Here is a 27,043-nt window from a genome sequence, read left to right on the forward strand (position 1 = left end):
AGCTGGACTATCCTGGGTCCAGCTGCACTTGCTGCGAAACTCTCAATCCAGAGTGTTTCAGATTGCTTGTTTTGTGGGGGTGGTACCCACTCAGCCAGATCTCCTGGCCCCCTGTCTCAGCCCCCTCCCTTTCAATTGAATGGGCTGCTCTGTCTCCCAGGCGTTCCAGGCACCAATCAAAACAGCTGCCCAGATTTGTGTGAGTTTCTGTGCACCAACCCAGCACCGGCTTAAACTGCTGTGCTGAAAACTCATGGTGCTTTTCGGCCCAGGAATCTCCTGGTCTGTGGGCAGTGAAAACTTGTTTGGAAATGTGGTGTTCACTCACCGTCTGTGCTGTTCTCACTGGGAACTGTACTCCGGAGCTGTTCCTATTCGGCCATCTTGGATCCTCCTTCCTTATCTTCTTTTTGTATGTAATTTCATAAGCTGTGCCACAAATAAAATAGGGAAAATAGGAATATCAAATGAGAGTTAAGAAAACCTTAAGAAAAGTAAACAAGGTCTAAGTAAAATATAAAATGTTTACCAGGGAACTTTAGGGTATTCACAAAGAAAAACAGGGTTAAGGTTTTTGTTAGTGGAGGGAAGGAGAAACCCTGAGGGAGGTGGGAGGAGAGAAGGTTCTGGAGTGAAGTGTCTTGCCAGCCAGTGGACCTAGGCTGGACTGAAGAGATGCTCGTTTTTGACAGATATTGGTGATGACCCCTTCCCTCCTGGCAGCATTGGGACCAGGCAACCTGTGGTCTTAATCAGGCTCTTTAGGGGACAGAGAGCTTTTGGAGGAGAGACAGGGCATAAAAAAAAGACACCTGGATGTCAGAAAAGATTGCTGTGAAAACAGTTACAGGAATGCCGTGGAAAAGCAGGTTGATCCATTGTCTGGTATGCACTATGTATATGGTACTACGTAAAGTTTGATGCATTCCCTTTCCTGTAAATAATGGTTTATTGTGTATCATTTCCCCTGTTCATTCAGTGCTAATTTGCAAGATTGTGTAATCAGACCCTAGTAGGTTTGCGCCTTTGATGAACAACTTTTAAAGGATCTTCTTATTTTTAAATGCTTTTATTTTTGCAATTTCAATTATGGCTCATATCTTTTTCCATAGCCAGAGCACTCATCTTTATAAAACTTCATATTACATTTTAGTTATAGTAGGACAGATTTTAGAAACATATCAATGCTGAAACTGAGGCCCAGAGTAGGTCCAGGAACAAGTGCTCAAGGTGCTTATTTTCCTCTCTGGTTCGTACCTGTGGAAGCTGTCACATGGTGGTGGGAGCTGACCTAAGAAACGTGTGGTTGGGTAACAGATTGTGCCTCTTTGTGTTCACATCCTCAAGGGGTTGACGGGTATCTGCAATTTCTCCGCTGTGCGGAGAACCAAACCTTATCAATCCTGGATGTTTTTATTTCTCTCATTTGTTAGACCTTAGGCAGTGTGATTAGTCTCTTAGTGATCAGCCCTGAAGGGGCGATGCTGTAGCAGTGTTTTAGATCCTCTGTCAATGGGAACCTCCATGTTAAAAGGGATTGGATGGGGTGGGACTTTTTGAGGGAGGTATTTGTCAGTGAGGGTATCAGTCAGGTGGTTGGAAAAAGAGAAATAGTCTTCTCTGGGAGTCTGAAGCATGACTCGTCCCCCTGCCATCCACCACACACATATTCACACTTCTCATTGGAAGTCAAGGAGTCAGATGACCTGGGATCAACTACAGCAGTTCTGGGTCTGTGATTAAACTTGGTCTCTTGTTGTATAATTTGCTGGCTCAGTTATCCAAACTATGCATTTAGACTTCATGTAATAAACATGCTAAATAAGAAAAAGTTCCTGAATTCTTGTTTTTTCTTCCACATCATCTCCCCTAATAATATTGTAAAACATCTGCCTACTCCAAGCGGCAACTATGTTTTGAGCATTAGCTGTGTTTGAATAGGACCCAAGGCTTAATTTTCAGAATGAATACCCTGTCTTGGGCTTGTTGATACTATTATCTTTTCTCCAATGATTCGAGGTAGAACTGCCATTTGGAATATCTTTCTCTCCCTTTACTGATGGGGTTAATGTCTGAGGGGATGTAGGCAAGCGCTTTTCAGTGAAGGACTGGATGTGCAGCCTTTAAGTTGACAAATAGTTTTTTAATCTTTCATGGACTGCTGGTGCTTCACACCCCAGAGTTGAGGCCACTGACCTCAAGTTTGCAAATTTTATATCCCATTACCACCCTGTGAGCTCTGTACTCCCCAGGGCCACATAGTAGATGTTTTAGCTGGAATCTGAGAAAGTGTCTGAACATTTCCTGAAGAGTTGGCTAGGAATGTTTGGCAGTTTGGTCATAAAAACCCAGAGCTAGAGGCTGGGGTGTATGTTTTAATCACCGCACACTGTTTCCTGTTTGAGCCTGGTTGTGGGTAGTGGGGTAGACTGGTATTGATTGTGGGACCATATTTTAAAGGACCAAAGAGTCATTTTCAATGATCGCTAATAATCATTGGCCACACTTTCAGGGAGGTTTGCAAGTGTAGAAATATACACGCTTTGGGTCAAATTCTGGCTCTACCACCTACTACAAGGAAACCTCAGTTGAGTGATTTGACCTCTCGGAGCCTAAGTTTCTTCACCTGTAAATGCGATTAAATTACTCATCTTTCTGTGTTGTCCTAAGATTTAATGGGATGGTAAATTTCAAGTTCCTAGTACTGTGCCTGACCTGTTGAGCTACGATGATGAGAATGATTATAATACTATTACAGATAAGGAAAATGAGTCATAGAGTCATCCAAAGAGGCTGGTTTTTTATGGCTAAAGCAAAGTTAGGTAATTATTCCTATCTGGATACCACAGTCTCCACTTTCTCATCGTAGAAATGATTCAGAAACAGGAGGCAAATCTGAACTTTAAAATATTCAAAAGTATAGTTTTAATGGAAACATACTATATCTGTGGAGATCTGGTTATACTTGAAGGCAGTTTGGGGGTAAGTTTTTATTTTTAAATGTTCTCTTTCCCTAAATTGTATTGTGTTTATTGGGAAATAAACTTACTAAACGTTATTCCTTATTAATGTGCACCCCATCAACTCTTCCAAAAAAGTTTGCATTTTTTAACTGGCAGATCTGTCATAGGCCTTGCCTTCTTCCTGATTAACAATTTTTTTTTTAAAAAAGAGACTTTGTGAAAAGAATTTAAATTTTAGTAAATGGAAGGATCTGGTTGAAAACCATTCTCTTTGGCAGCAGTGCAGAGATACCCTGGGAGTTAGGATTCTTTCATGGCAAGGTGGTGGGCCATTCTTGAAATGTGCTTTAATTGCATCTGTTGGAGTAAGGATTTGGTTGTGACTGGGTAGCCCAGATGACTACCCGCAATTCTTAGCCACACTGCCTTTCAACTCATAATCCCAGAGGTAAAGAGATAAGCCCTCTTTTCCAGATTCTGCATATCAAATCTCATGGAGAGCACCTTTCACCGTCACATACCTTTCACTGTTGCCAAAGAAGTAGGGCACTCCAGCTGGTCAGAACTGAGCCATGTGTTAGTCCTGCCTGAACCATGTGGAATGGGCTCCTCTTAGGAAAGAAGAGTTTGGTTAGCAAAGAAGGGGAAGGGACGCTGGGTGGGTAAACACAACACGTCTGCACTCACAGTGAGAAAGCGCTCTTTTCCATAGACCCAGTATTCCCTCCACTCACTCTGCTATCACTGTCGTCTCTGGGTGCTTCGTGGGCAGGCCTTGCTTGCATGTTTGGGGACAGGCTGACTCAGATTGGCAGCCCGTGAGAAGAGCCACTTTCTAGTTGAGCATTCCCTTCTTTTGGCTTCATGCCTTGCAGCAACGTAATACTCATTTACTACAGAGAGATTCTTATTTGTTGTTTTTCTTCTTCTGTGCCCTCTTTCTCTTGAGAAATTGAAAATGTTTTTATTTTTAATTTTTCTTTTAATGATTTCCATTTTGATTTTAATGAGAGTTGACTTTCAGAGAGATCTTAGACTATTGAACATCCGTGAGAGTGGAACAAAACATACATTATCTTAATTCGGGCATAGCTTTGATAGAGTTCCTATACCCTGCACCCTACATGCCAGCTCTGGTTAACTGATTGGCAGTTTACTCTAAGATGTTCCAATGGCTTCAGATTCATTCACAGCCTATAAAAATAAGAGTGTTTTAAATAAGGAACAGTTTAAACAGATAATGTTTTTCTATCTGCTGTTGAAGATGTTCAAATTATTTAATGTCTCTCATCCCCTGGGGGTAAATCACATCATTACCAACAGAAAGTTTATAAGAAAGTAAGAATGTAAAATCAAACAAATAAATACCGGGTACTTTCTGTGCTCTGCTAACTTCCTGGGGAAAAAAAATAAACCTCAAATAAAATAAACTTTTTAAAGTTTTGAAAACCTTTTGGGTATTTTACAAAGATATGCAAACCACTTTTTCTCTTTTTGCTTGTAAGCAGTTCTAACTTAATCTGGACGTTACTGAACTTTGATAGAAGACGGCAGGATCTAATTAGACCGCAGACTGACTCATCTGCTCATTTGCATTTAGGACCTTCCTTGAAAATAGGTCGTTTGACACACATTCTCACACACTGAAAGGTCAGGATTCTTTGCCAAATGATTTCCTCCCTTCATTTCATATTTCCCGTGACCATAAGAATTCTTCCATTTATGCACAGAAAAAACCAAATTTAACCTTTTTCGGACCTGATACAAATAAACCCCCTCCCTCAAGACACATCTTTTGTTAACTGATGGGTTTATGTTTGTCATAAAGAAAGATAAAACGGCTTTATGAAAATGGATCATGTCAAATAAGACCTGTGATGCCTAAGAGGATTCATCCCCTGGACCGACAGGTTAATTGTTTGCACAGGTGTAGTGAAGTCATTTGTTCTTGGATTCCTCATCTAGTGAACTTTAACCTTATTTAGTAGCTGGATACTTAGTAGAAACACTTTGGTTAGTTCTTGCCACTGATTCAAGATGGTACACATGTTGGGATTGCACTGTTATGATCTCTTAATGGGGGTCCCCACCCTCTCCAGAATGTTGAGCTACAAAACAGATAAAGGTGGTTCTTGAAGTGAATGAAAACAGAAAACACAGTGTGGCGTGCTGGCATGTAGAAGACCGTGGATATTGGATGGATTAGGCCAGGTGCTGCCGCAAATGTGTGTGTGTGTGTGTGTGTGTGTGTGTGTGTGTGTGTGTGTGTGTGTTTTAGATTTTATTTAACACAGATGTGGATAATTTCAAATATATTTAAAACTATCAAGAAGGATACAGTGGTGATCCAGCTTCGGCATTTATCGATTAACGGTCCATCTTGTTTTATCTACTTCTCTTCCCCATTGCATTTATTTTGAAGTAAATCCCTGAAAAACCATTTTACTTATAAACATTTCAATGTGTGTCCTAAAAGATAAGGGCCCTTTAAGAAACATAAGCACAGTCATATTATTCTGATTTAACATGAACATTAATTATCCAGTATTATCAAATATTCAGTGAATATTTAAATATTTCTAATTAGGTTATACATGTTACTTATTTTTTGCAGTTTATTCGCATCAGGATCCAAAAAGGTCCACATTTTGTAGTTGGTTGATCTTTCTCAAATATTTTTAAATAGATTGTCCCCCTGTCAGTTTTTCCTTGTAATTTATGTATTGAAGAAATTGGCTTCTTAAGACTTATGTTACTGGTACATGATGAGATGAGAAGCTGGGGCCAGGGTTAAGCACATTATTTAGTTTAGTTGATATTTTATTCCTAGGGAGACTTTCTCAATGAAGGAAACAGTGAGATAGTTTAGATTCTAACTTAAGCTCCTTATCTTATACAGACTCTATGTCTGGTTTATAGACCAGCACTGGCCAGTCTTTGGACCACACATGGCTTTCACTGCTGGAGAGTTTCTTGCAGTCCAGTGATGACTGCATTCCAGCGGTATGGTCTTATCAGGTTTCTCAGTCCCCTGTATTTATTGTGAATTGCTAGTTAGAGCTAAATGCTTGATTCAACTCAATTAACTTTTTGTCAAGAAAACTTTATAAGTTGGTATGTGTCCTTCCATTGGGAGGGACGTCATTACTACTAGTTTCCCCTTTTGTGATATTAAGCAGCGTTGATACTCATTTTCTAGGTCTATTTCTTAGGGTGGCAGAATGGGGATATTCAAATCTTGTGATTTCCTATTGACTTATTGATGCTGTAAAGCTTTAGTCCTAGTTTTGAAGTTATGCTCAATATTCACAGCCAGTAATGTTTGCAATGTGCTGAGTCTGATTTTTCTTATTCACAACTTTGTTGTATAAAAATTATTAATATCTAACAGTAAGGATTGGCTACTATGAACTATGAAATTGTGGGAAATTTACACAGAAGGAGCCTGGCATTGGAAAGGGCAGACAGAGAAGAAAATAATTCTGCAATCCATTTATCCCATAATATTTTGTGAGTGTCAAGATGGAAGCACTGAGTGTTTTTATTTTAAAATAAGGAGTTTCAGGCAAGAACCTTATGACAAGTTGGTAAGATTGTGGACTATGGGAGAAAAGAAGAAGATATTTACAGAAATTTTAACTCTCAGAAGTGAATTTTTGTACCCTGATTTTGGCATTGCTTTCTCAGAGATTTTTTTTTTTTTTCCAAGAGATTGGAACAAGTGCAGCCTTAGTGATTCAAATGAAAGATTCTGAAAATCACTGGTACACCCAGTGATTTTCCTATGGGTAAAGGAAGGTAGGGACAAGAGCTGCCCCAGGACCTCCTCCTTAACTGTTTGTGGGGCTGGTGTGTGTGTGTGTGTGTGTGTGTGTGTGTGTGTGTGTATGTGCATGTGTGCCAGGCACATCACTTGTGTGTTTCATGTCAGTGAAACATGTCCATCATTCTCTAAGGCCTCATGTATTTCTACCTGATAGAAAACTCCTGGGTGGGATAACAGGCTTTTGGAACTGCTTTTTAGTTAGTGGATGCTGCTACAGCTACAGAGATTTGGAAACCCTTTAGGTATGTGAGGTGGATGTATATCTCCGTGTTTTGACGTCATCATCACCACCTCAGAAGTTGTCATGTTGAAGCTTTGTGCTGGCAATGAGCACCTGCTCTGCTTAGTTATAGCTTGAAACACAAATCCTGTCACATCTTCCCCGGAGCTGGAAGGGGGCTGAGAGGACAGTCCTGGCATCACTTACACTGAGAGGGAAATCTTTCGGGTTGGATCTCAGGGAAGAGCTGTGCTGGCCATTGGAATGAGGAGAGTCACCACTTTCTCTGTGTAATGGACAGCATCCCAGCATTAAGTCACAGAGACGTGAAATTGGAGGGGTTTTTTTAGAAGATCATCTGGGTCACCCAGGCCTTCGAGCAGCTCATTGTCTTCCTAAGCCAGGCCAGACACTGGCCTGCATGTCCTGATGGTTTTGCTTAGAGCTACTTTTCAAAAGACAAGCCACACTCGTGTTCAAATGTGTGTACTAACACATTCCAGTGCCAGCTCTGAGTGGCTTTTGAATTATCCACAGGTTGAGTCTTTAGTGTGCTCCCTACACACCCACTCCCTCAAACATTGAGCAAGTTAAGAGCTGACTAATGTTTTTACCAGGGGCACAGGACAGAATATTCATTCTCTATTGAAAAATATGCAGAAACTATTTAAGAAACAGAAGTGCCAGTCTATAGGAGTGAATGTTCCTGAAATGTGTTCTCTTTACATTGTTTTCCTTTTCTAATATACTTCCCAAGCTCTGTTTTATTTCCTTCTTTTGCAAACCTAGTAAAAAAAAAATGAGATCACAAAAAAATGATACACAAATTTGTTTATACAAAAAGGAGAATACATTCTCTTTAGAGTATTTATGGAACATCTTTCTAATCCCTAATGTAAAAATCTTTAACACTAACCTTGGAATGTTTCATTAATAAATTCTTTTGGTTTTTAATTAGGGACTTTATAGAAACTTGAAATCTGTCAGTGATTTATTTATTTAGTTTTGTTCTTGAGCAACAGTATTGTCCCTGCTTTGATGGAAGGGTTAGATAGAGAAATGCTTTAAAGATCCATGGCCTGCTGACTGCTGTGAAATATGGTTTGAGCTAGAGACCTCGGCAGCTTTTGTAACTGTAAATGTTTCTGAATGATGCAACTGAAGCATGGAAGAATTTCACTCTTGTACCCCATGTATTTCACTTATGGGTAATTATTGTTATGTGTTTGATTTTTTTTCATTTTAATTTTCTAAAATTAAAAAGGGTCTTGTTTTGGAGTGCAGTGGCATGATTGCAGCTAACTCTAGCCTTAACCTCCTGGGCTCAAGTGATCCTCCCTCCTCAGCCTTCCAAGTAGCTGGAAAGCTACAGGTGCATGCCACCAGCCTGGCTAATTTTAAACTTTTTTTGTAGATATGGGGTCTCGCTATGTTACCCAGGCTGGATCTTTTTTAAGACTTAATTTCTTATAAACATATCTACCTTTAAAAATAAACTAACTACTCAATACTTTGACAGAATTATTATTAACTTATGTTGTCTTAGTGGTAAATGAAACTCTAACCTTTCATTTACCACTTAAGATTCAAATATTGTGTTAGGTGCTGGGATTGCAAAGATAAATGTGAACTTGCTGTCTTTAAGGAACTTGCCAAAAAATGGCAATTTCCAGTTTTAGGAGAGATGAAATGCTTGCATAATTTTGTTATGAGATTGAAGCCACCAAATAGGGTTCAAAACGGATTTGTTTCCTTGCTTCACATGTGCCACTCGTGCTAGAAGTAGCTCACTGAAGTCTATCTGGAGCCAGTCCAGGATACTGATTTTATGTTATAGTTGCTAATGGGGTGGGATCTTCTGATCTTTGAAATAAAGCAGGTGCATCAAGGATGAGAACATCCACTTACTCCCCAGGTTTTAAGTCTCCGATTCATGGACTTGTGGATGTCCTGTATTGGTCCTGACAGTCTCATGCAGGGGTCTGGGAGGGTGTCAAGCCTGTGCCGAGACAGCTCTGACTCTGGCCACCCTCTCAGGACTGTGTGGAGTTGCCTGAGTTTAAGGTGTTCAGTTCTCACAGATCACCAGGCAGCTTGCTAAGCTGAGGATGATGGGTTTAAGTGGCCAAGTTTTCTTCTGGTTGCCTGCCGTGGAATGTGTTTTCCCACAGAAACAACATTTTAAGTTGTGGTCAAGTTCCCAGACCAGCCCACAATAGCCTATTCAGCTGATAATGCAGCTGAGAGACTGCTGTTTGACTGGTCTGGATACCAAACCACCACCTATTAACATTGTTTCTATTGGACAAGCCATTGCAAGTTCTAAATATTAATATAGAAATGAAATTTTGGAGCTCTACCTGTTTGTCAGTTAGGGGCTGACAGCATTCGGAACTCAAGTATCAAATCACCCGGCACTCTAGGTTCCTGAAAGACCTCATTCTTTCTTTTTCCTAAGTCTGACCCCATTGGCTGCTTTTCCTGTCTCTTCCTGGGGCTGCCAGTACTTTCAGAAGATATTATCTCCCTGGACAGAGCTCTTGCTTTGAGAATTTCTGGGAAGTGGCAAGAATTATGGTTACAGTCCCCAGTTCCTTCTGTGGGTGGTAACAAGGCCTGGAGGGAGCAGTGGCTTCCACGAGCTCCACTCCCAGCTCTGCCTCTGGTCTGCCCCTCTCTGTGCAGGGTTAGAATCCCCTCGCCACTTGTTTCGTGTTTTCAATCATTCCTATAATTTTGTTCACTCTTTGGAAAAGTACAGTGTGGCTTCAACTTGAATAAATGGAACGCAAATCCCAGTCAATGAAAAGCTCTCGATAGACTCTAACCTCACTGGTAAAGTCCAGGGTTGCAGAGTTCTGGGAAGCAGTTCTTTAGAGGAACAGTGTGTTCTCATCATGTCATTGGTCATATCCTCTCAGATGCTTCAGAAGCACACATTTGAGATAAGCTGGATTTTCTGTTTGGAAGCAACCTTCCTCATCCTTAGAGGGTCAAATAGTTTAAACTTTGTGAAGAAATTTGCCTCTCTCTATGTGTGGAAGCAACTTTTACCCAACCAACCAGGCATGTGATGCCAGTAGGCCAGATACAGATGCCCTTCCTCAGAGAAGTAGATCCAGTACACACCAGGCCAACAAGTTATTCAAATCATTGCCTTGAGGACTTTGAGGAGCCCACTCTGGTGGTATAGTTTTCTGAGCAGACTTTGTGTGCTTAGTGGTGCTTAGTCCGGAGTTCCAGAAGCATGAAGCGAAGAGTGCTTCAGAGGCATCAGGACTTGCTCCACACAGCTTATGTACTTTAAACATCTGTGCTTCTGGTCTGTGGTTCAATTCTCTAGTTTCCTGTTAGAGTGCATCCCATGGCTTTTTGAGCTTTAAATTCTTAAAAAAGAAACAAAAACATACATACATCACCTATAAAAGATTCCAATAGGTTTTAAATTGGCTGTCGGTCTAAAATGATGTCCCAGATCCGAAGAACTGCCTTTGCAGCTGTCTCCTAATTTTCTTAGGCCGTGTGTGTGTGTGTGTGTGTGTGTGTGTGTGTGTGAGTGAGAGAGAGAGAGAGAGAGAGAGAGAGAGAGAATGTGTGTGTTGGGGAGGAGGGTGCATGTGTGTCTGTCCTTGAAAGGTGACAACATTTTTGGACTTTAAGTTCTTGGGCTATTGCTTTTGATCAACACAAAAACTCCACAAAAAGCTAAGGGTACAAGCGAATGAAATGGTTGATGAGACACCTTCTGTGTGCTGCCTGTGCTGTGAGTTACTCCGTTTAGCAGTGGGAAAAGCCTTTGTCCAAGCAGCACTTCCAGAGACCTTTCAAGGTCACTGGTGGATTTTGTCATGATTGTATGTAGGAACTGGCCACATAAGGCTGGCCCCATCTGTGACCTTGATCATTTGTGGCAATCTGCCATCATAAAATACATGCCAATTTGTGAGCTGAAAATCTTCATTTAGTTGCTTGTGGGATTTTTTTTCCCTCTTTTGCCAAAGAAATAAATAGAATCAAATGTTTGCATATGTGTGTTATTTGTCTACATTGATTTTGTATTTTCTCAAAGGAAAATATTGATTCCTGAGTTATAAACATGGGTAACTTCGCTGATCAGAATAAATTAATGATTGGCCTGGCAGTGAAATAATCAAGGCACAAAACCACCATCCATTTCTGTTTAACTGCCTATATAGCTTTTCAAAGACATGTTAAATAGTCTTCCTTTAAATAGATAACTTTATAAGAAATAATTCTCTCTATTGCACAGTTTTTAATGTTGGTGGCATCATTCATCTGGCCTACTTTAAGCGCTGAGGAGATGATATTAATCTTTGTTAATTGTACTTTGTACTTACTAGGGTCTTTAGTCAATGTTATCTTGTGTGCTTCTAAATAGACCCCAGGATGCTCTAGGCATGATAGACATTGTTTCTATCCTTGAAGAACAATTTATTAACCTGGGAGAAGAGAAGGTGGGTTGGGCTTCAGGGATGAGATTTCAACATATAATTATTTAAAATATATAACTACAGAATAGCCTATGTAGGTTTTGAAGCTATGTCTGGAATTGTGTTTGCAGTGTGAAAGATGGATGAGATTCATCAGGGAACCCTAAGGGTGGAGATGGAACTACACATTTAAATGGGAAGATGGAAGAGCTAATATGAAAATGAAGAAAGTGCCTGGTTTTAGTGTGTGTGTCAGATATGGCAGTGCGTGCGTGAGTGAAGGCTGAGATGGTGAAAAAGAGGAGCTGAGTAGGAGGGTGGAAGTTGAAGGTATAGGAAAATGTAAGAGTGGACACGTAGATTAGGCCTACCTGGTAGATATCTGAAGTTAATCGTGAGATGTTTAACATTATAGAGGGTGAAGGTCCATCTTTGGGTTGTAGGGGAACAGAAATAAGCATGGTGAATATGTAAAGATACTTAGCCATATTGTCCTAATGCGGTAGAGAGAAACTGGGAAGCCAGGAAAAAAGAACCTGATATTAGTCCAACAATGAAATCATCAGGATTTGGACAAGGGATTTGCTAATGGAGTTGGAGAATTTAGGAGGCATTTCATCAGTGGGATGAAATAAAACTAGTGACTCCCCTTAGCAACGGGGAAACATCAAGTCATAGCTCAGATAGTCCTCCTCTGAGCTTACACTGCACGCTGTGGCTAAAGGCCTTTGTTTGGCCTCCCTGAGTTTCCCGGGCAGTCCTTGATGTTAGTGCTTTGTCTGTTGTGTAGACACGCTGTGTGTGTGCCTGTGTTCCTAGACTGTAAGATCCTGAAGAGCAAAGACCATGTCTTTGTCGCTTTTTAAATGTAGCTGCTTTATTTATGATTGCTTTGAGACATGATTATTATTATTTTACCTTAAAATAAACTTTTCACTTCAGAACGGTTTTAGAGTTACAGAAAAATTGAGAGAGTTCCCGTATACTCTGGACACTTTGTTGTTAGCATCTTATACTAGGATGGTGTATTTTTTGTAATTAATGAACCAATATTGATATGTAGTTAGTGATTAAAGTCCATTCCTTATTCAGATATTCTGAGTTTTTACTTAATGTCCTTTTTATGTTCAGAATCCCATCTAGGGTGCCACACTGCATTTAGTAATCATGTTTTCTTAGACATGACTTAGTTACCACAGGTCTCAGACTTTCCTTGTTTTTAATGACCTTGACAGTTTTTAGGATGGCTGGTCAGATATTTTATAGAATGGCCCTTAGTGGGATTCTTTGATGTTTTTGTCATGATGACACTGGAATTATGGGCTTTTGGGAAAAAGACCAAAGAGGTAAGTTCCATTTTTATCACATAATATTAAGGGTTTATAGTATCAGCATGATTTTCATTGTTGCTGTAACCCTTCCTAGCCTGGCTGAGACAGGATTTTCTACTTCTTCCCCCCTCCCCCCGCCTCTCTACTATATTCTTTGGAAGGCAGTCAATATGTGTAGCTCACATATAAGGAGTGGGGAATTATGCTTCATCTTTTTGAAGGGAGACCATCTATGAAATTATTTAGAAGTCTAAAGCACAGATTTATCTCTTCTCTCACATTTATTTATTTCTTCAATCATTTATTTATCAGCATGGTCTTATGGATATTTATTTTTTACTTGGGGGTTTTAATCCATTGATGATTCTGTTATTTTGTTTCTCCAAAAGCGTTCTAGCTTTGGCCATTTGGACTTCTTTCCTTTGACCCCTGCATCTCTTGCCATGTTCCTCTCATTGTGGATGTTTGTTTAGCACTTCCTTATATGTTCTCTCGCTGCAAGATGGCACAGATTCAGCTTGTCTATTTCTTGCCCAGCCCTAGAATCATCTCCCAGGAGCCCTGATTCCTTTTATTGAAGAACAGTATTAGCAACCAAGATCTAGGCGTGAGGTGTGCTCATCTTAGTTTTATTTCTTATCTGACACAGTTGCCTAGCGCGTAACAAACTCTTATTAAATGTTGCTGAACAGCTTTGTGCTTGTGGGCAAGGCAGTTGATCCTGATGCACCCTGTTGTGGACCCAGCAGTGAACTTATTGGCTACATAGGAACAGGAGCCATTGATCTTGCATAAATTGAGTTTGAGGTGGTAACAAAACATTTAATTCTAAATGCCCTGAAAACAGAACTAAAGAGAGAAGAAAAGAGAGAGGAAGAAAGGGAAATAGGAGAGGGAAGATGAGGGAGATGACGGGAGATGAGAAGGAGGGAGAGAGAAACGGATCATGGCTTGGGAGGAAAAGGGAAAGGAGTCACTAATCTACTGAGGATGGAGAAGGCAAGAAGGGGATGAGTTCTTGAAAACCAGCATAGAAACTACTATTCATTCTGTTCCTTTTCAGATTACTTTTATCTAAAAAAGAATCCCAAACTGTACAAAGTACAGTTGGCTGGCTTGCATCTTCAAAGGAGGAAGCCAGAATTTCCTGTGTTCCAGGCAGTGTCGACCCAGACAATCCAGAAAAGAGTCTCTGGGCCTAGAGCAGTGGTCTGCAACCTTTTTGGCACCAGTGACTGGTTTTGTGGAAGATAACTTTTCCACAGATCAGGGGTGCCAGGGGGTTGGTTTCAGGATGATTCAAGCTCATTACATTTATTGTGTACTTTATTTCTGTTATGATTACATTGTAACATATTATGAAATAATTATGCAACTCACCACGTAGAATCGGGGAGCCCTGAGCTTGTTTTCCTGCGACTAGAGGATCCCATCTGGGGGTGATGGGAGACAGTGACAGATCATCAGGGATTAGATTCTCATAAGGAGCAGCCTGGATCCCTGGCATGCGGAGTTCACAATAGGGTTTGTGCTGCTATGAGAATCTAATGCCGTCCCTGATCTGACAGGAGGCAGAGTTCAGGTGGTAATGCCAGTGATGGAGAGCGGCTGTACATACAGATGAAGCTTCACTTGCTTGCCTGCCACTTACCTCCTGCTGTGTGGCTCAGTTCCTCACAGGCCATGGATGTGTACTGGTCCATGGCCTGGGATTTGGGGACCCCTGGTCTAGAGAGCCAAGCTGAAGCTTGGGGAGGCCATGGAAGCTGTTCTCATTACCAGGGTTTGAAGTTTTGTTACCCAAGTTGCATTGTGACTGGCAGATGGACTGAACATATGGTATTCATATCACTACTGGGAGACTTGACCTCTGACTTCAGTGAAGAGGGCCAGAATAAAGGCACTAAAATAAAGTAGGGGAGCATTTTCAAAGTTTGTCAAAGTGGTATGGGCCCCTTCATCAGACAGTACTCATGATGTTTTTTTCTTTTTTTATCTTGATAACAAAATTGTTGAAGATCAAATGAAATCATGATGTGTAGTTCACAATATAGGCAGCTCATTTGTGTATTGTCATTGTTTCATGACCTATCATATTTTTTATAGTGGAAATTATTTTAACCTTGGAACAGTGGGATGTTAAGATATTAACGTGGGACATGTTAATGGGCAGTTGGGTGTCCTTTGTTGTGTGAGGGCATATACCTTTTGATGCTCCTCCAGATTTATACTTCAGAGGCTAAATTATACTTTTTTCCCTTAAAGGTTAAAAAAGAGCAATTAATGGAGTAGGGTCAGCCTCGTTCGCCCTTACCTATTGCTTAGTGTTCTCCTTGCCCAAGAGCTTAATCACTAACATATATGTTGAGAAACTAACATATAAGAAATAAGAACCCCCTGACCTTTTTTTTTTTTTTATTACCTTAACCTGTTCTGGAAAGGATTTTGCACTTTGTACAGGAAGCAGAAAGGCTATCTTGCTGTAAGACAGCAAACTTGCGGAAGTGGGCTCTGCCTAAGGAATGTGGACACAGTGCAGACAGCTTGCATGGAGGCCAAGTCTCGCGATGATGTGGTCAGACGTGGTAGAGCCCAGCTGTTTGCTTCATTGAGATAGGCTTTTGACAGTCCACATGATCTCTGAGCGCTGTGTCTGACTGAATCCAAATATCAAACCTGCTGAGACTCACCCATCGTCCAGGGTGTTTGGAGTTAGGTCCTTGCAGAGCACAATATTCAAAGTTACTGGTAAGAAAAGTTACAGATAGACTTAGCTGTTTTTTAAAAAAATGTAGCACACAGTTGTGAAGTGGAATAAAAGATATTTTCCCTTTTTCCCCTATAGACTATGGAATACAGTTAAAAAACAGTTTATGCTGGCTGGGCACGGGGGCTCATGCCTGTAATCCCAGCACTTTGGGAGGCAGAGGCGGGCGGATCGTGAGGTCAAGAGATCAAGACCATCCTGGCCATGGTGAAACCCTGTCTCTACTAAAAATACAAAAATTAGCCGGGTGTGGTGGCACCTGCCTGTGGTCCTAGCTATTCAGGAGGCTGAGGCGGAAGAATCGCTTGAACCCAGGAGGCGGAGGTTGCAGTGAGCCGAGATTGCACCACTGCACTCCAGCCTGGCGACAGAGCAAGACTCTGTCTCAAAAACAAAACAACAACAACAACAAAAACAGTTGATACTTTATCCTTGGTATATTGATGGACATTCTGTGATTTGTGTTACTTATGTCACTATGAATGCTACTGAGTGAAATGTCATCTTGTCCTCTAAGTACACCTTTGTCTTAGCATAGGGTTCGGAGAGTGTACTCTAGAGTTGGACTTCTTCAGTTCAAATCTCTGTTACACATGTCTAAGCTATGGGAGGCCAGGTTTTTAACCTTCTTAAGCCATAGTTTGTTTTTCTTTTTGTTTTTTTTTTTTTAGCGTTAAAACATACAACAATAAAAATTACCTCAAAGAGTTGCTATGAGGATAAAATAATGTATCTTTAGCACTTTACGAAAAGTTTTTTCCCCTTTGAATTTGAATCTTTTAAACTTGTTGAATGTTATTGCTACCTGCACAGAGCTTTAACTGTGTGTGTTTGTGTTAGAGCGATGGGGGTTGGTAGGGATGACTGATGAAGTGAAAAGAGAAAGAGGTATGGATGCTATACTTTCATTGACCAAAAAGAGTAACTTTATTAAAAATTTACCTTCTGTACAAGCATTTTGTATTGAAACTTCAGAATGAAAGCTTTTATTACAGAAATAATCCAGAATGTATCCTTTAGAGTTTATGTGTTTTAGTTCTTTCCAGCTTCAATAAGACACTCATTTGTTTTCAGAATTAGAGTTGCTTTTTTCTGTGTGTAAGTAGAACAGATGAAACACAGCTTGTTTGAGCGAGTTCTATTAGTTTGCAGTTTCTCAAGACCAAAGCAGCAGAGGAGAAATCTTAAATGTTTCTAATACTTTGCGTTGAGCTACATCGCATAGCATTTAGAATGATTTAAGAATGAATGGCAACACAATTAAAACAATCATTGTCATTTGAAGGTATTGGTTGAAACAACTCAAATTAAATAACATATTACTTGTAAATGATAAAGTTTTAAAACTCATAGAAAGTCAGAGCATGCAAATAAAGTAAGTCCAATACAAAATTATAAAGAACGTTAAGGAATTCAGTGAAATGAAAATGTGATGCATAATTAAAGGGAATTATGAATGAATGAAACAGGAAGTATCTTGTTTCAAAGATAAGATATTCATACTTTGAAAGTAGAGTTATTGCTTTAAGTGAAAGACAGTGATGGAAATAGAGCATATATTTTAAAATGAACGGTTGCAAATGAATATTAGGTAGGAAAGCTAAAGAACTGTCCCTCTGCTTCCCCAGGTTCTCATCTCTTAAGGTAACTAGGTTGAAACTTTTCTGGTTTTTGTTCTTCTCATAGTCATCTCCCTAACACTGTCTGCCATGTTTGTACCTCTGTATCTAGACTTAAATGGTACCCATTGGTTTCTTGCTTTGAAAGATGGGGACTTAGCGCACCAAAATATCTGTACCCTTTTTCTCTCTTCTTCTTCACAGCTTTAAAAAATAGTTGTAGTATTACTTTTATTTATTGGTTATTTTTAAACACAGTGTCATATATTTAAGACTCTTTTTCTAGGATCAGCTGCTTTATTGACTGCCACACCTTTCCTCCCAAATTGTTTCCTAAGTTATGTCATCTGTACCATTGCTTTTACACTTGGGAATGTTTACAGCATGTACATTTCTTTTGTAACTCTAGTAAATTGTAAAATTTTCCATATTTTAGCTGTAGATTGATTCTAAACATTTTTAAAAAGAATGTTTATATTAGCATGCTTAATACCTTGGAAAATCTTTAGAATATTTGGCTTTGTAGGACTGAAATAGTCATTCTGGACCCTTTGTTTCTTAGCCTCTTCATCTTGTATATGTGTTACTACATAAATACATTCATTTTTGCCAAACACGATGTCTATGACACATTATGTCAGACAATGTATGATTGTAGTTAAAAAATACACACACACACACTCACCAAACATTGTTATGTCAACCCAGGGCACCCTGCAAAGGCTCAGGGGTGCTCTGACACTATTCCAGGGTCTGGTAGGGAATGGACTATCTCCAGCAGAGCTGTTCTAATGAGCTGTTGCTGGAGAAGGTTTGAGGTGGTTGACTTTGGCCTGAATTGTCAATTTCAGATTGAGAGAACTTTTACAATAAGAGTTTGGAAGGTTTGAGTGTTCCCCTCTACCCCGGCTCTCTACCCTGACTTCCTCTCTCATTTCCCTTTCCAAGAATTTGAATTTCCCCAGGAACTTCTGGACACCCTGAAGTTTCAGGCATTACTTTGTCATGGGGACAAAGGGTTGAGAGCCTTTGACTTAAAATTCTCAATAACATCTTTCTCTCTTCCATTATTCCTTATGGTTCCATTGGCTAAGTAACTTAGGTCAGAAGATGATTCCATCAGGATAATAATGCTGCATTGCATTTTCATTGTCTTTTTTCATATATGAAGCTTTCAGGCCTATTATTTGACATATATACATCCATGATGTACACAAGGCAGACATTTCATCATGCCATTGTACACAGCAATAAACGGAGCTCACACAGGCTCTAACATCATGCACATATTTCGCCTCTATTCAATCATTTTCTCTCTAGTCTCAGAGAAGGCCTGGGCTGCTGGGTATGGAGTTAGGGCCCTTTGCTTGGCCCCTCCAGGTTTCTTCCTAATTCCCTTTCTGACTCATCAGTCAGTGTGAAGTATGCATGGTGCCCTGCAGGGTGTTCCAGTTTTTTGGAGCAACAAAAGGAGTAAAGGACAGAGCAGAGACCTTACGTTGGTTCCCAATCCTGCATGAGGTTGAAGTAGTGAGTTCAGAGGGAATGTGGGAGGGCTCTGTACTGTTTCATATTGTGGACATATACAAAGAGAATGTGGGAGTGCATCCTAACTGAAAATACATTTTAACTATACAGTTGTTTTTAAAGGCTTATGCTTTGGGGGTTACAGTGTTAATACCAGCAAGCTTTGGAATTGTTCCTAGTTTGTGAAATTGATTGCAAAACATGTGACCTTCCTTATCAGCCCCTGATCTCCAGCAACTAGCATCAATGGTTAGGCCCTCATGATATGGCAAAGTAAAACTAATGGTTGCTTTTAGGTCTGTGTGTATTATATCCTCTGTCTTAGTTTCCAGTGTAGAAGTCACAGTATCTTTACTCAGTTGCTCCCTGAAGTTGTTAAATGTGGATCATCTGGATTCTGAATGGAGTTTCTACTCCAGGATGTGATGCGCTGTCTGTAAACAAGAAACCCAGAGTGACACTGATTTTATTTTCTTGTAACTGGTATCAAGTGTGTTTCCAAACTTTTTTTTTGGGACAGAGTCTCACTCTGTGTCACCCAGGCTGGAGTGTAGTGGTGTGATCTCAGCTCACTGCAGCCTCCACCTCCTGGGTTCAAGCAATTCCCCTGCCTCAGCCTGCCAAGTAGCTGGGACTGCAGGTGCATGCCACCATGCCCAGCTAATTTTTGTATTCACCATGTTGGCCAGGATTACAGGCATGAGCCACTGCGTCCAGCCTGTTTCCAAACTTTTGCTAAATAAATATTTACATGTTTTGGCCTTCATTTTTTCTGTCTCATGTCAGAGTTTGCATTCCTATAGTTTTAGTGAAAGGAAGAATGTGTAACATTATAGAGGTAAGATGGGCCATAGAAAAAAAAATAGTTTCAAAGAGTTGAAATTTAAAGTCTTGTGTGCATTAGATTTTGTTACCACCTTTCTTAACCATATTGGTAAGAAATTTATTGTTTGATTTAAGTTTATTGTCTAATTTAAGACTTGTATGACTTCATGAATTATGATAGAATGTACTACATTCTGTATTTCTGGTTTTTATTTCCCTGATGGGCCACATGCATAGGTGATATTAAGGGATGTCCCTGTTGATATCACTATGTAAGTGTCCCAAACTACTATAACCCAGCATTGAGTCTCATGAGTTTTTTATCTGTCTGCCAGGATTCATCCTGTTTTTATAACTAGGATTTTTTCCCCTTTTATTTGGTCATCTCTTCTTCTTCTTCTTCTTCTTCTTCTTTTAAGTATGGAATTCTTCTGTTTTTGTTTTAGACCCAATGTCTGTGGATCACGTTATAATGCCTACTGTTGCCCTGGTTGGAAAACCTTACCTGGTGGAAATCAGTGTATTGTCCGTAAGTAAATAACCTGTCATTCTGCATGTCCTTCTTTTGTTTTGTTGGTTGCATGGGGAGCCTTAAAATTTGGCCCTTTGTAACTGTACCATGAATTTGTTTAAAGTAGAGGCTTCTGGCTTTAAGATTTTTCTACTTTCTCTGAATCCAGGTTGGGAAATAGATCAACTTGGTCAAAACCCTGTCAAAGTTTAGTCACAGGGATTCTTTGCTCCAGGTTGTGTATCATTTACATATGATGGGCCTGGCGATATAGACTGTACAATCAGTTTGATAGGAGTTTGAATGAAAGGATATTATTGCTGATTTTCTGATTGTAATTTCTAACTTTGTTGGCCACCCATGGGCCTACCTAAACTGTGTACATTGAATTTGGATGACTGAGGGGGCCAAGAGCAGACCTAACTCTTGGACAAAAGGGAAAGGGAGGAGAGAGAGCACCAGAGGAAGATCTGTGGAAAGACTAAGAAAGATCTCAAATGATAACAGAGGTTCCTCTATTGATTTCTGCTGGTGAGGCAAACCTTCAGATTTCTCCAATATCCCACAAATGTTGTGTGATAAATCACATGCCAGACAAGGTGTTATTTAATGGAGACACCAAAGTCAAATTTAGTCATAATATGTGCCTTTCATGAGCTTTCACAGTTGTTGTATCTATGAAATAATGTTCAGTTTTCAGAAAACTCCATTAGTATAATGGGGAAATTTAGAGCTGAAGGGACATTAAAGAATCATTAGTTCACCTTCACACTTGGCTGAGAGTGGTCAGTGGAGAAGAATAGACTATAGTACACAGTGTTTGCTTTGTGAACTGAAAAAGTTAAACTCTCTCAATTCTCGGTTTTGACCAGAAAGCATCTCCTTTATTTGACACATTATGGTTTAAGACCAAAACTGAATCACTAAAAGAGAAATATAATGGTATTTGCATTTTCTCAATGAACTTTACAATAGAACACTTTCCTAGCCTTCTCTAGAGTTCTCTGATGTCTTCAGGTATTTAAATAAATGTTTGTAGGATCCTTTGAGAGCTTATTTCTTGTCATTCCAGCCTCTATGCTAATCTCTTTGGATGTTTGCATGCACTTTCTGTCAAGTGTACTCTTTTAGCTTCGCACATCACATTTGCACTTGCAAGGTTGTGCAGGAGCTTGAGGAAAGGATCATGCCTATGATGATAAAAAGTAGTGACCAAGTCCTAGGCTGCTGATAAATATAAACCGTATGCCATTCAAACTTAATGTTTTGGCCACTAGCAGGGCATTTGGTACCAGCATGATATAAGTCTCTGGGTGGTATGAAAATGTTAATATTTCTCTAAAGGATGAATGGCTTCCTGACTATAGAATCAGTACTCTGACAGTAGATTCCAGCATTCTGCTCTCAGACTGTTGATGTCATTCAGAACAGGATGAAAATTAAACATTTAACATTTGCAGTAAAATTGGCTTCAAGAGTAATGATGTAATTTTTATATCATTAAATCTGAAAGTCAATATAGTCATGTATTTCTTATGATCATATAAATACGTATAGATGCAGGATTTTTATTTGTTTGTTTGGTTTTGTTTTCGTAGCCTATCCTGGCTTTTGATGGATAGAGTGCTGCAGACTAAGCAAAGAGAGGTTGAGAACCACTATTATTGGATAAATGAGTTGTGGATTTTAAAGCCAGAGTTTATGTAGTTCAATAGACTTGTTTTGAAAATGAGTACACCTACGGCTTAAGGTCATATAAGTCATGATAGCAAAGTTTGTGAGGGACCTGAGAACCCAGGCTTCCTCATTTGAGGATCAGTTTCCTATAACTAATTGTGCTCTGAATCCATGTGCTAAAAGACCTCTGGTTTTATTCACAGCCATTTGCCGGCATTCCTGTGGGGATGGATTTTGTTCGAGGCCAAATATGTGCACTTGCCCATCTGGTCAGATAGCTCCTTCCTGTGGCTCCAGATCCAGTGAGTCTAACATGTCATTATATATAATATTATTTTATGTGGTTACACCCCATTTTCTCCTAAATTTGATTTTGGCTTTTCTCTTTCCTGCAATACATTTTTTCACTAGAACATCTGCCTTCTCTGTTCTGCCCAAAATACTTGGAAAGGCTTTCCTTCATCTGGCCTCTCATTTCCCTTCTTTACTCTTTATAGGAAAATTACCTATGGGCCATAGTTACTATGAATAGTATAAAGCTTATGGCCTTTTATGTAGGTACCGCCTTATTCATCTTTGTATCTCCAATGTAAACACCATAAAAGGTGCTCAAAGAAATGGTTGTTTAATGAACATTTTTGGCTCAAGAAATTTAGGCGTTCTTCCTTGTGGTACTGAAATCTGAATCTGATTAAAAACTTATTTAAGACTCAAGACCCCTGCTTTACAAGAAGAAAATGTGAGAAGTCGTTATGAAGGTTTCTGGGGTGATTTATAATGAAGCATAAACCTATTTTTCCTTTCAGAATTTTGCCACATTCTGTGATGCCAGATGAATATCCACAGTTCATTCTTCAGAGCCTTTGTTTGCTTGTTCCACTGTTTTTCTTTTGGGGGTTTGGGCAAGTGAGTCATAATTGGTTGTTTAAAAAGTTGAAGTTTTTGTTTGTATAAACAGCCCCTCAAAACTTTGACCGTCCCCATGACAAAAAACTTAGGTCCCCTTTCCATTTCTTTTTATCTGGTGAGAAAATGCACCCCTCCCTCGACCATCGTGTGTTCTATTTTGACAAAGTTTCAAAGAAAAACACTGTGGGATAAATGCATTCTCTTTTGTTTACTGCAAGTAGAGACTTTAGTGTGTCAAGGTTCATTACCTGTTAAGAGTCCTACCATGTCAGCGCGTTTCAAAGCAAATTAACAGGTTAGGGCGAGTTGTCCTGTGTAGCACTCTTGGTGCCCTCTTGCCTCCCTTGGCTTCATGGATGAACACGGGAGACTCTGCCTGACAGCTTTGTATACTTTTCTGGCCAGCGAGCATGCCAGGTCTGCATGCAGGGCAACCTGGAAGTGCTGGGGGTCAGTGGACCTAGAAGCAGCTTTTAACCAACAACAGATGTAGAGTGGTTGGATAAGTGCCTCAGCTTCTTTGCTTCTCGGTTTGTAACGATGAGGCTCACTCTGCACTGTCTCCTGAAGCTCCCTAGTGGGACTGAGCCCGCATCGTTCACAGTGATAATAGATTTGATAATGTACTTTATTAGCTCCCTTCTCTTTTTGTCTCACTTTCCCCCTTTCCTACCAGTGTTTCTGAGAATTAATTTCAGAACAAACTATTCCATTTAAATTATCATCTCAGAATCTGCTTCTGGTGGAGCCCAAAAAATAATAGCCACCTTTTACTAAATACGGCCTGTTAAAATTGGGATAGACACTCCCCTATGGGCTGGGACTCTTGCTTATTGCACTGAATGTAGCATAGTCTTACTTGATCTCAGTTTGGCTTCGAATATGCGTCTTCCAAGTAACAGCAGGTTCATTCTCCATAGCAAGGGCCCCTGAACTGGAGGAATAGAATGAGGCAGAGAAGCCAGCCGGCAGCACATCTGGGAACATGTTGGGCATCCTCTTCTCTATAAGGGTGGCTTCCGGGATGCCACTGAGGCCTAAGCATCTCAGGCTTGGAAAAAAAAATGCAGTAATAAAGTTGGGAATAGACCTCATCTCTCAGATTGGTCCTGAACCAACTAACAACACTGTACTCTTCTGGGGGCAGAAGTATAGCCAGATGGTAAAACTGGGTATGAAGCTGAGATAGTGTGACTGATAATGACTTATCTATTGAGTAGGAATCATGAGATGTGGAGACAGGATGTTAACAAGACCAGAGGGAAAAGCCAGGTGCCTGGCAGAATCCAAGCTAACTGTGGGGTGCGAGGAGTATAGGAGTAAGGTCCCGAGGCCGGATTTAGTCGGGAGACTAAAATCCAAGACTGTGGGTGGTGCTTTCTGAGGACGTTTCAGTCATATCTGTGGTACCTGGACGTTGGACAAAGTCCCCAGGTAGCTTGTGGATGAGGGTAGTGTAAGGAGGAGGTTCTGGTTTCACCAGGATCTTTGGGGGTATTTGAAATCTTTAAAATTGTTGGGTTTGTCTAAACGATGTGCAGAATTAAAGACAGCAAAATATTAAGGGTAGCTAGGGACGATCAGAATTCATTTCTCCTCTTTTGGAGTGATGTTCTAGGGAAGAGCTGTGCCATTCCATGGAACATCCTGATCACTTTGCCAACTTCCCTGCTAAGAGAAGGACAATTCTACTCAGTGAAATGTTTGCATTCACTTCAAGTGGTTCTACCAGAAAGGGTCATTTTAGATCACTGCACCAATTTTTCCTATGAAAAATTTAATACTAATTATGTGATAGGGATCAAGGGGGTCTGGGCAAGTGGTGGGACTTCAGAAAGTCTTAATTTTCCCACTTAAATATGAACAGAATGGAAGGAGTGTTGTTCTTTCAGGTGGTTTTTGACTTGAGGGTCATGTAACTCTGAGAATAGAAAATGATCTCTTAGTGACCTGAATGAGAGATTGCATTTCCAGAAGGTTCAAAGTACCTGCCAGTGATTCTCTTGGACAACAGGAAGTTGTGGCTTCCCTCAGTGCTGGTGGAACTCGTGACATTCGTCATTCAGCACCAAAAGCATGATTAGCTAGACAAGGTCAAAACAGTAGTTTTTCTAGACTTTAATTCCAGCCCTCTTTAGGACTGTTCTTTGCTGTGTCAGTCTCTGTGGTTAGAAATGGAATTTGAGGAATCCTAATTGTAATATAGAGCTATTATGGTTTACTGATACATGAATTTACTCATTCTTCTTATATGTGTATATACACACACAGATATATATTAGCTTGTAACACTGGGATTAATAAACTCTATAATTTGACATATATATTAGTCAGTTTGGGCTGCTATAATAAAACACTATAGACTGGGTAATTTATAAACAATAAAAATGTATTTTTTAGCAGTTCTAGAGGCTGGGAAGTCCGAGATCAAGAGGCCAGCAGATTGCCTGCCTGGTGAAGGCCTGTTCCTCCTAGATGGTGCCTTCTGTGTGTCCTCACATGGTGGAAGGGGCAAACAGGTCTCCCAGGCCTTTTTTTATAAGGCTACTAATCCTTTCATGAGGGCTGTCCCTGCATGACTTAATCACCTCCCCAAAGGCCTCACTGCTCCATGCTCTCCCATTAGGGACTAAGTTTCAACATATGAATTTTGTGGCGACAAAAACATTTAGACAATAGCATATGTACATATATGTTCATATATGTATGCGTATGCATAATAAGCACGTCTTTTTTATGTGCTTATTGCCATCGGTGTATCTTCTTCAGTGAAGGGTCTCTTCACGTCTTTTGTCCAGATTCTTAGTTTTAAGTAAATATTGTTTTTGAGATGGGGTATCACTCTGTCACCTAGGTTGGAGTACAGCAGCGCGATCTTGGCTCACTGCAACCTCCGCCTCCCAGGCTCAATTGATCCTCCCACCTCAGCCTCCTGAGTAGCTGAGACTACAGGGGTGCACCGCCATGCCCCACTAAGTTTTTTATATTTTTGGTCGGGACAGGGTTTTGCCATGTTGCAGATCTCGAACTCCTGAGTTCAAGCAATCCTCATGCCTTGGCCTCTCAAAGTGTTGGGAATATAGGCAAGAGCCACCACGCCTGGCCTCTTTGTCCAGACACTAACTGAATTGTTTATTATTTCATCACTGAGTTTTGAGAAATCTTTATATACTCGAAATACTAGCTCTTTGTCAGATATGTGATTTGCAGGCATTTTATCACACTCTATAGCTTGCTTTTTAATATTTTTAATGGGATCTTTCATAGAGCAGATGTTTTCAAATTTAAGTCTGATTTATCAACTCTCCCTTGATTGGATCATGCTTTCATTGTCAAGTCTAGGAATGCTTTGTCTACTCCTAGATTCTGAAGATTTTCTCCAACTTTTTTCTAATAGTTTCATAGTTTTATTTACTTATTTTTTGAGACAGGGTCTTGCTCTGTTGCCCAGGATGGGTAGACAGATTTCTCCCACCTTATCCTTTTTTGTTTTAGCTATTCTAGTTCCTTTCTGTAAAAACCGTAGATTAATCTTGTCTACATTTACAAACCTTTTAGGATTTTGATAGAAATTTGATAGATATATAGGTGTCAAACCTATATATCAACTTGAGGCCCCTTATACTTGGATCAAACCCCTTATACTTGGAGCACATTTTCTCATTTAATTTACTTCAATTCATTGAGAGTTTGGGGCATTTATACTCCAACACTAATCTGAGCTCTAAGGGTATAAGAAGGCCAGCAGAACAATTTTGGACCAGTGTGTCAGCAAGTTTGAGGGAGTGTGGTGTAACCAAATCCCGAAAGTTGGGGGACGTTCAGAGGAAGGGAAGGTAGTACTATAGCTACTCTGGATGAAGTCCTCCTTCAGAAAGCTTTTCTGCGAAGTGTGGGATTTATATGAACTGGGAGGAGAGGCATGCATGGAATCTACTCAGACTTGTCCTTGGAAATGGTTGAATTCTTTGCTTCCTAGTCTGCCCTTTATGGAAGCACCTTTATCACTGCTGTCATTTAACTTGGAGCTTTTCCAGCTTGGCTAGATTTTTTTTGAGAATTTTAGTGAAGTTTCCCTTCCCAGCTGTGGGTCTTTAGGCATCCCCAGACATCTGTTTACTTAAGGGAAATGCCATTGCTGTTATCTCTCTAAATGAACATTGTTTTTGTCCTGCAGTGACTCTGATTGTCACTGTGGACTGTTGTCTCAGGTGTCGAGTCCAGAAGTTAGTCTAGCTGTTTAATTTGTCTGTCTATGCTTTTCCTAGTGCCTAAATTAAAATCACATGTTCACCATACAAATGCTTATGTGCAAATTGCTCTCAGTGTTCTTTCTGCCAGTTGTGCCTGCCAAGATGATGGCAGGTCTTTAGAATCATTCCAAACCTAATGCATCCCAAAGAAAATCATTACCTGA

At 40.1% G+C, this 27,043-nt stretch overlaps 1 protein-coding gene across 3 annotated transcripts in view; it reads left to right on the top strand.

Moving 5' to 3' along the window:
* Positions 1 to 27,043, top strand: part of FBN1 (fibrillin 1) — a 235,950-nt gene that overhangs the window by 18,677 nt on the left and 190,230 nt on the right. For all 3 annotated transcript variants that reach the window (XR_001830020.2, XM_017545034.2, XM_017545044.2), the window contains exons 3-4: positions 19,976 to 20,058; positions 21,921 to 22,019. Coding sequence is in view for 2 of the 3 variants with exons in the window: in XM_017545034.2 (XP_017400523.1) it covers positions 19,976 to 20,058; positions 21,921 to 22,019 (182 nt within the window). In the remaining variant the exon portion in view is untranslated. The remainder of the gene's footprint in view (positions 1 to 19,975; positions 20,059 to 21,920; positions 22,020 to 27,043) is intronic.

Source organism: Cebus imitator, unplaced genomic scaffold (assembly GCF_001604975.1).
Source record: "Cebus imitator isolate Cc_AM_T3 unplaced genomic scaffold, Cebus_imitator-1.0 Scaffold9, whole genome shotgun sequence".
NCBI lineage: Eukaryota > Metazoa > Chordata > Mammalia > Primates > Cebidae > Cebus > Cebus imitator.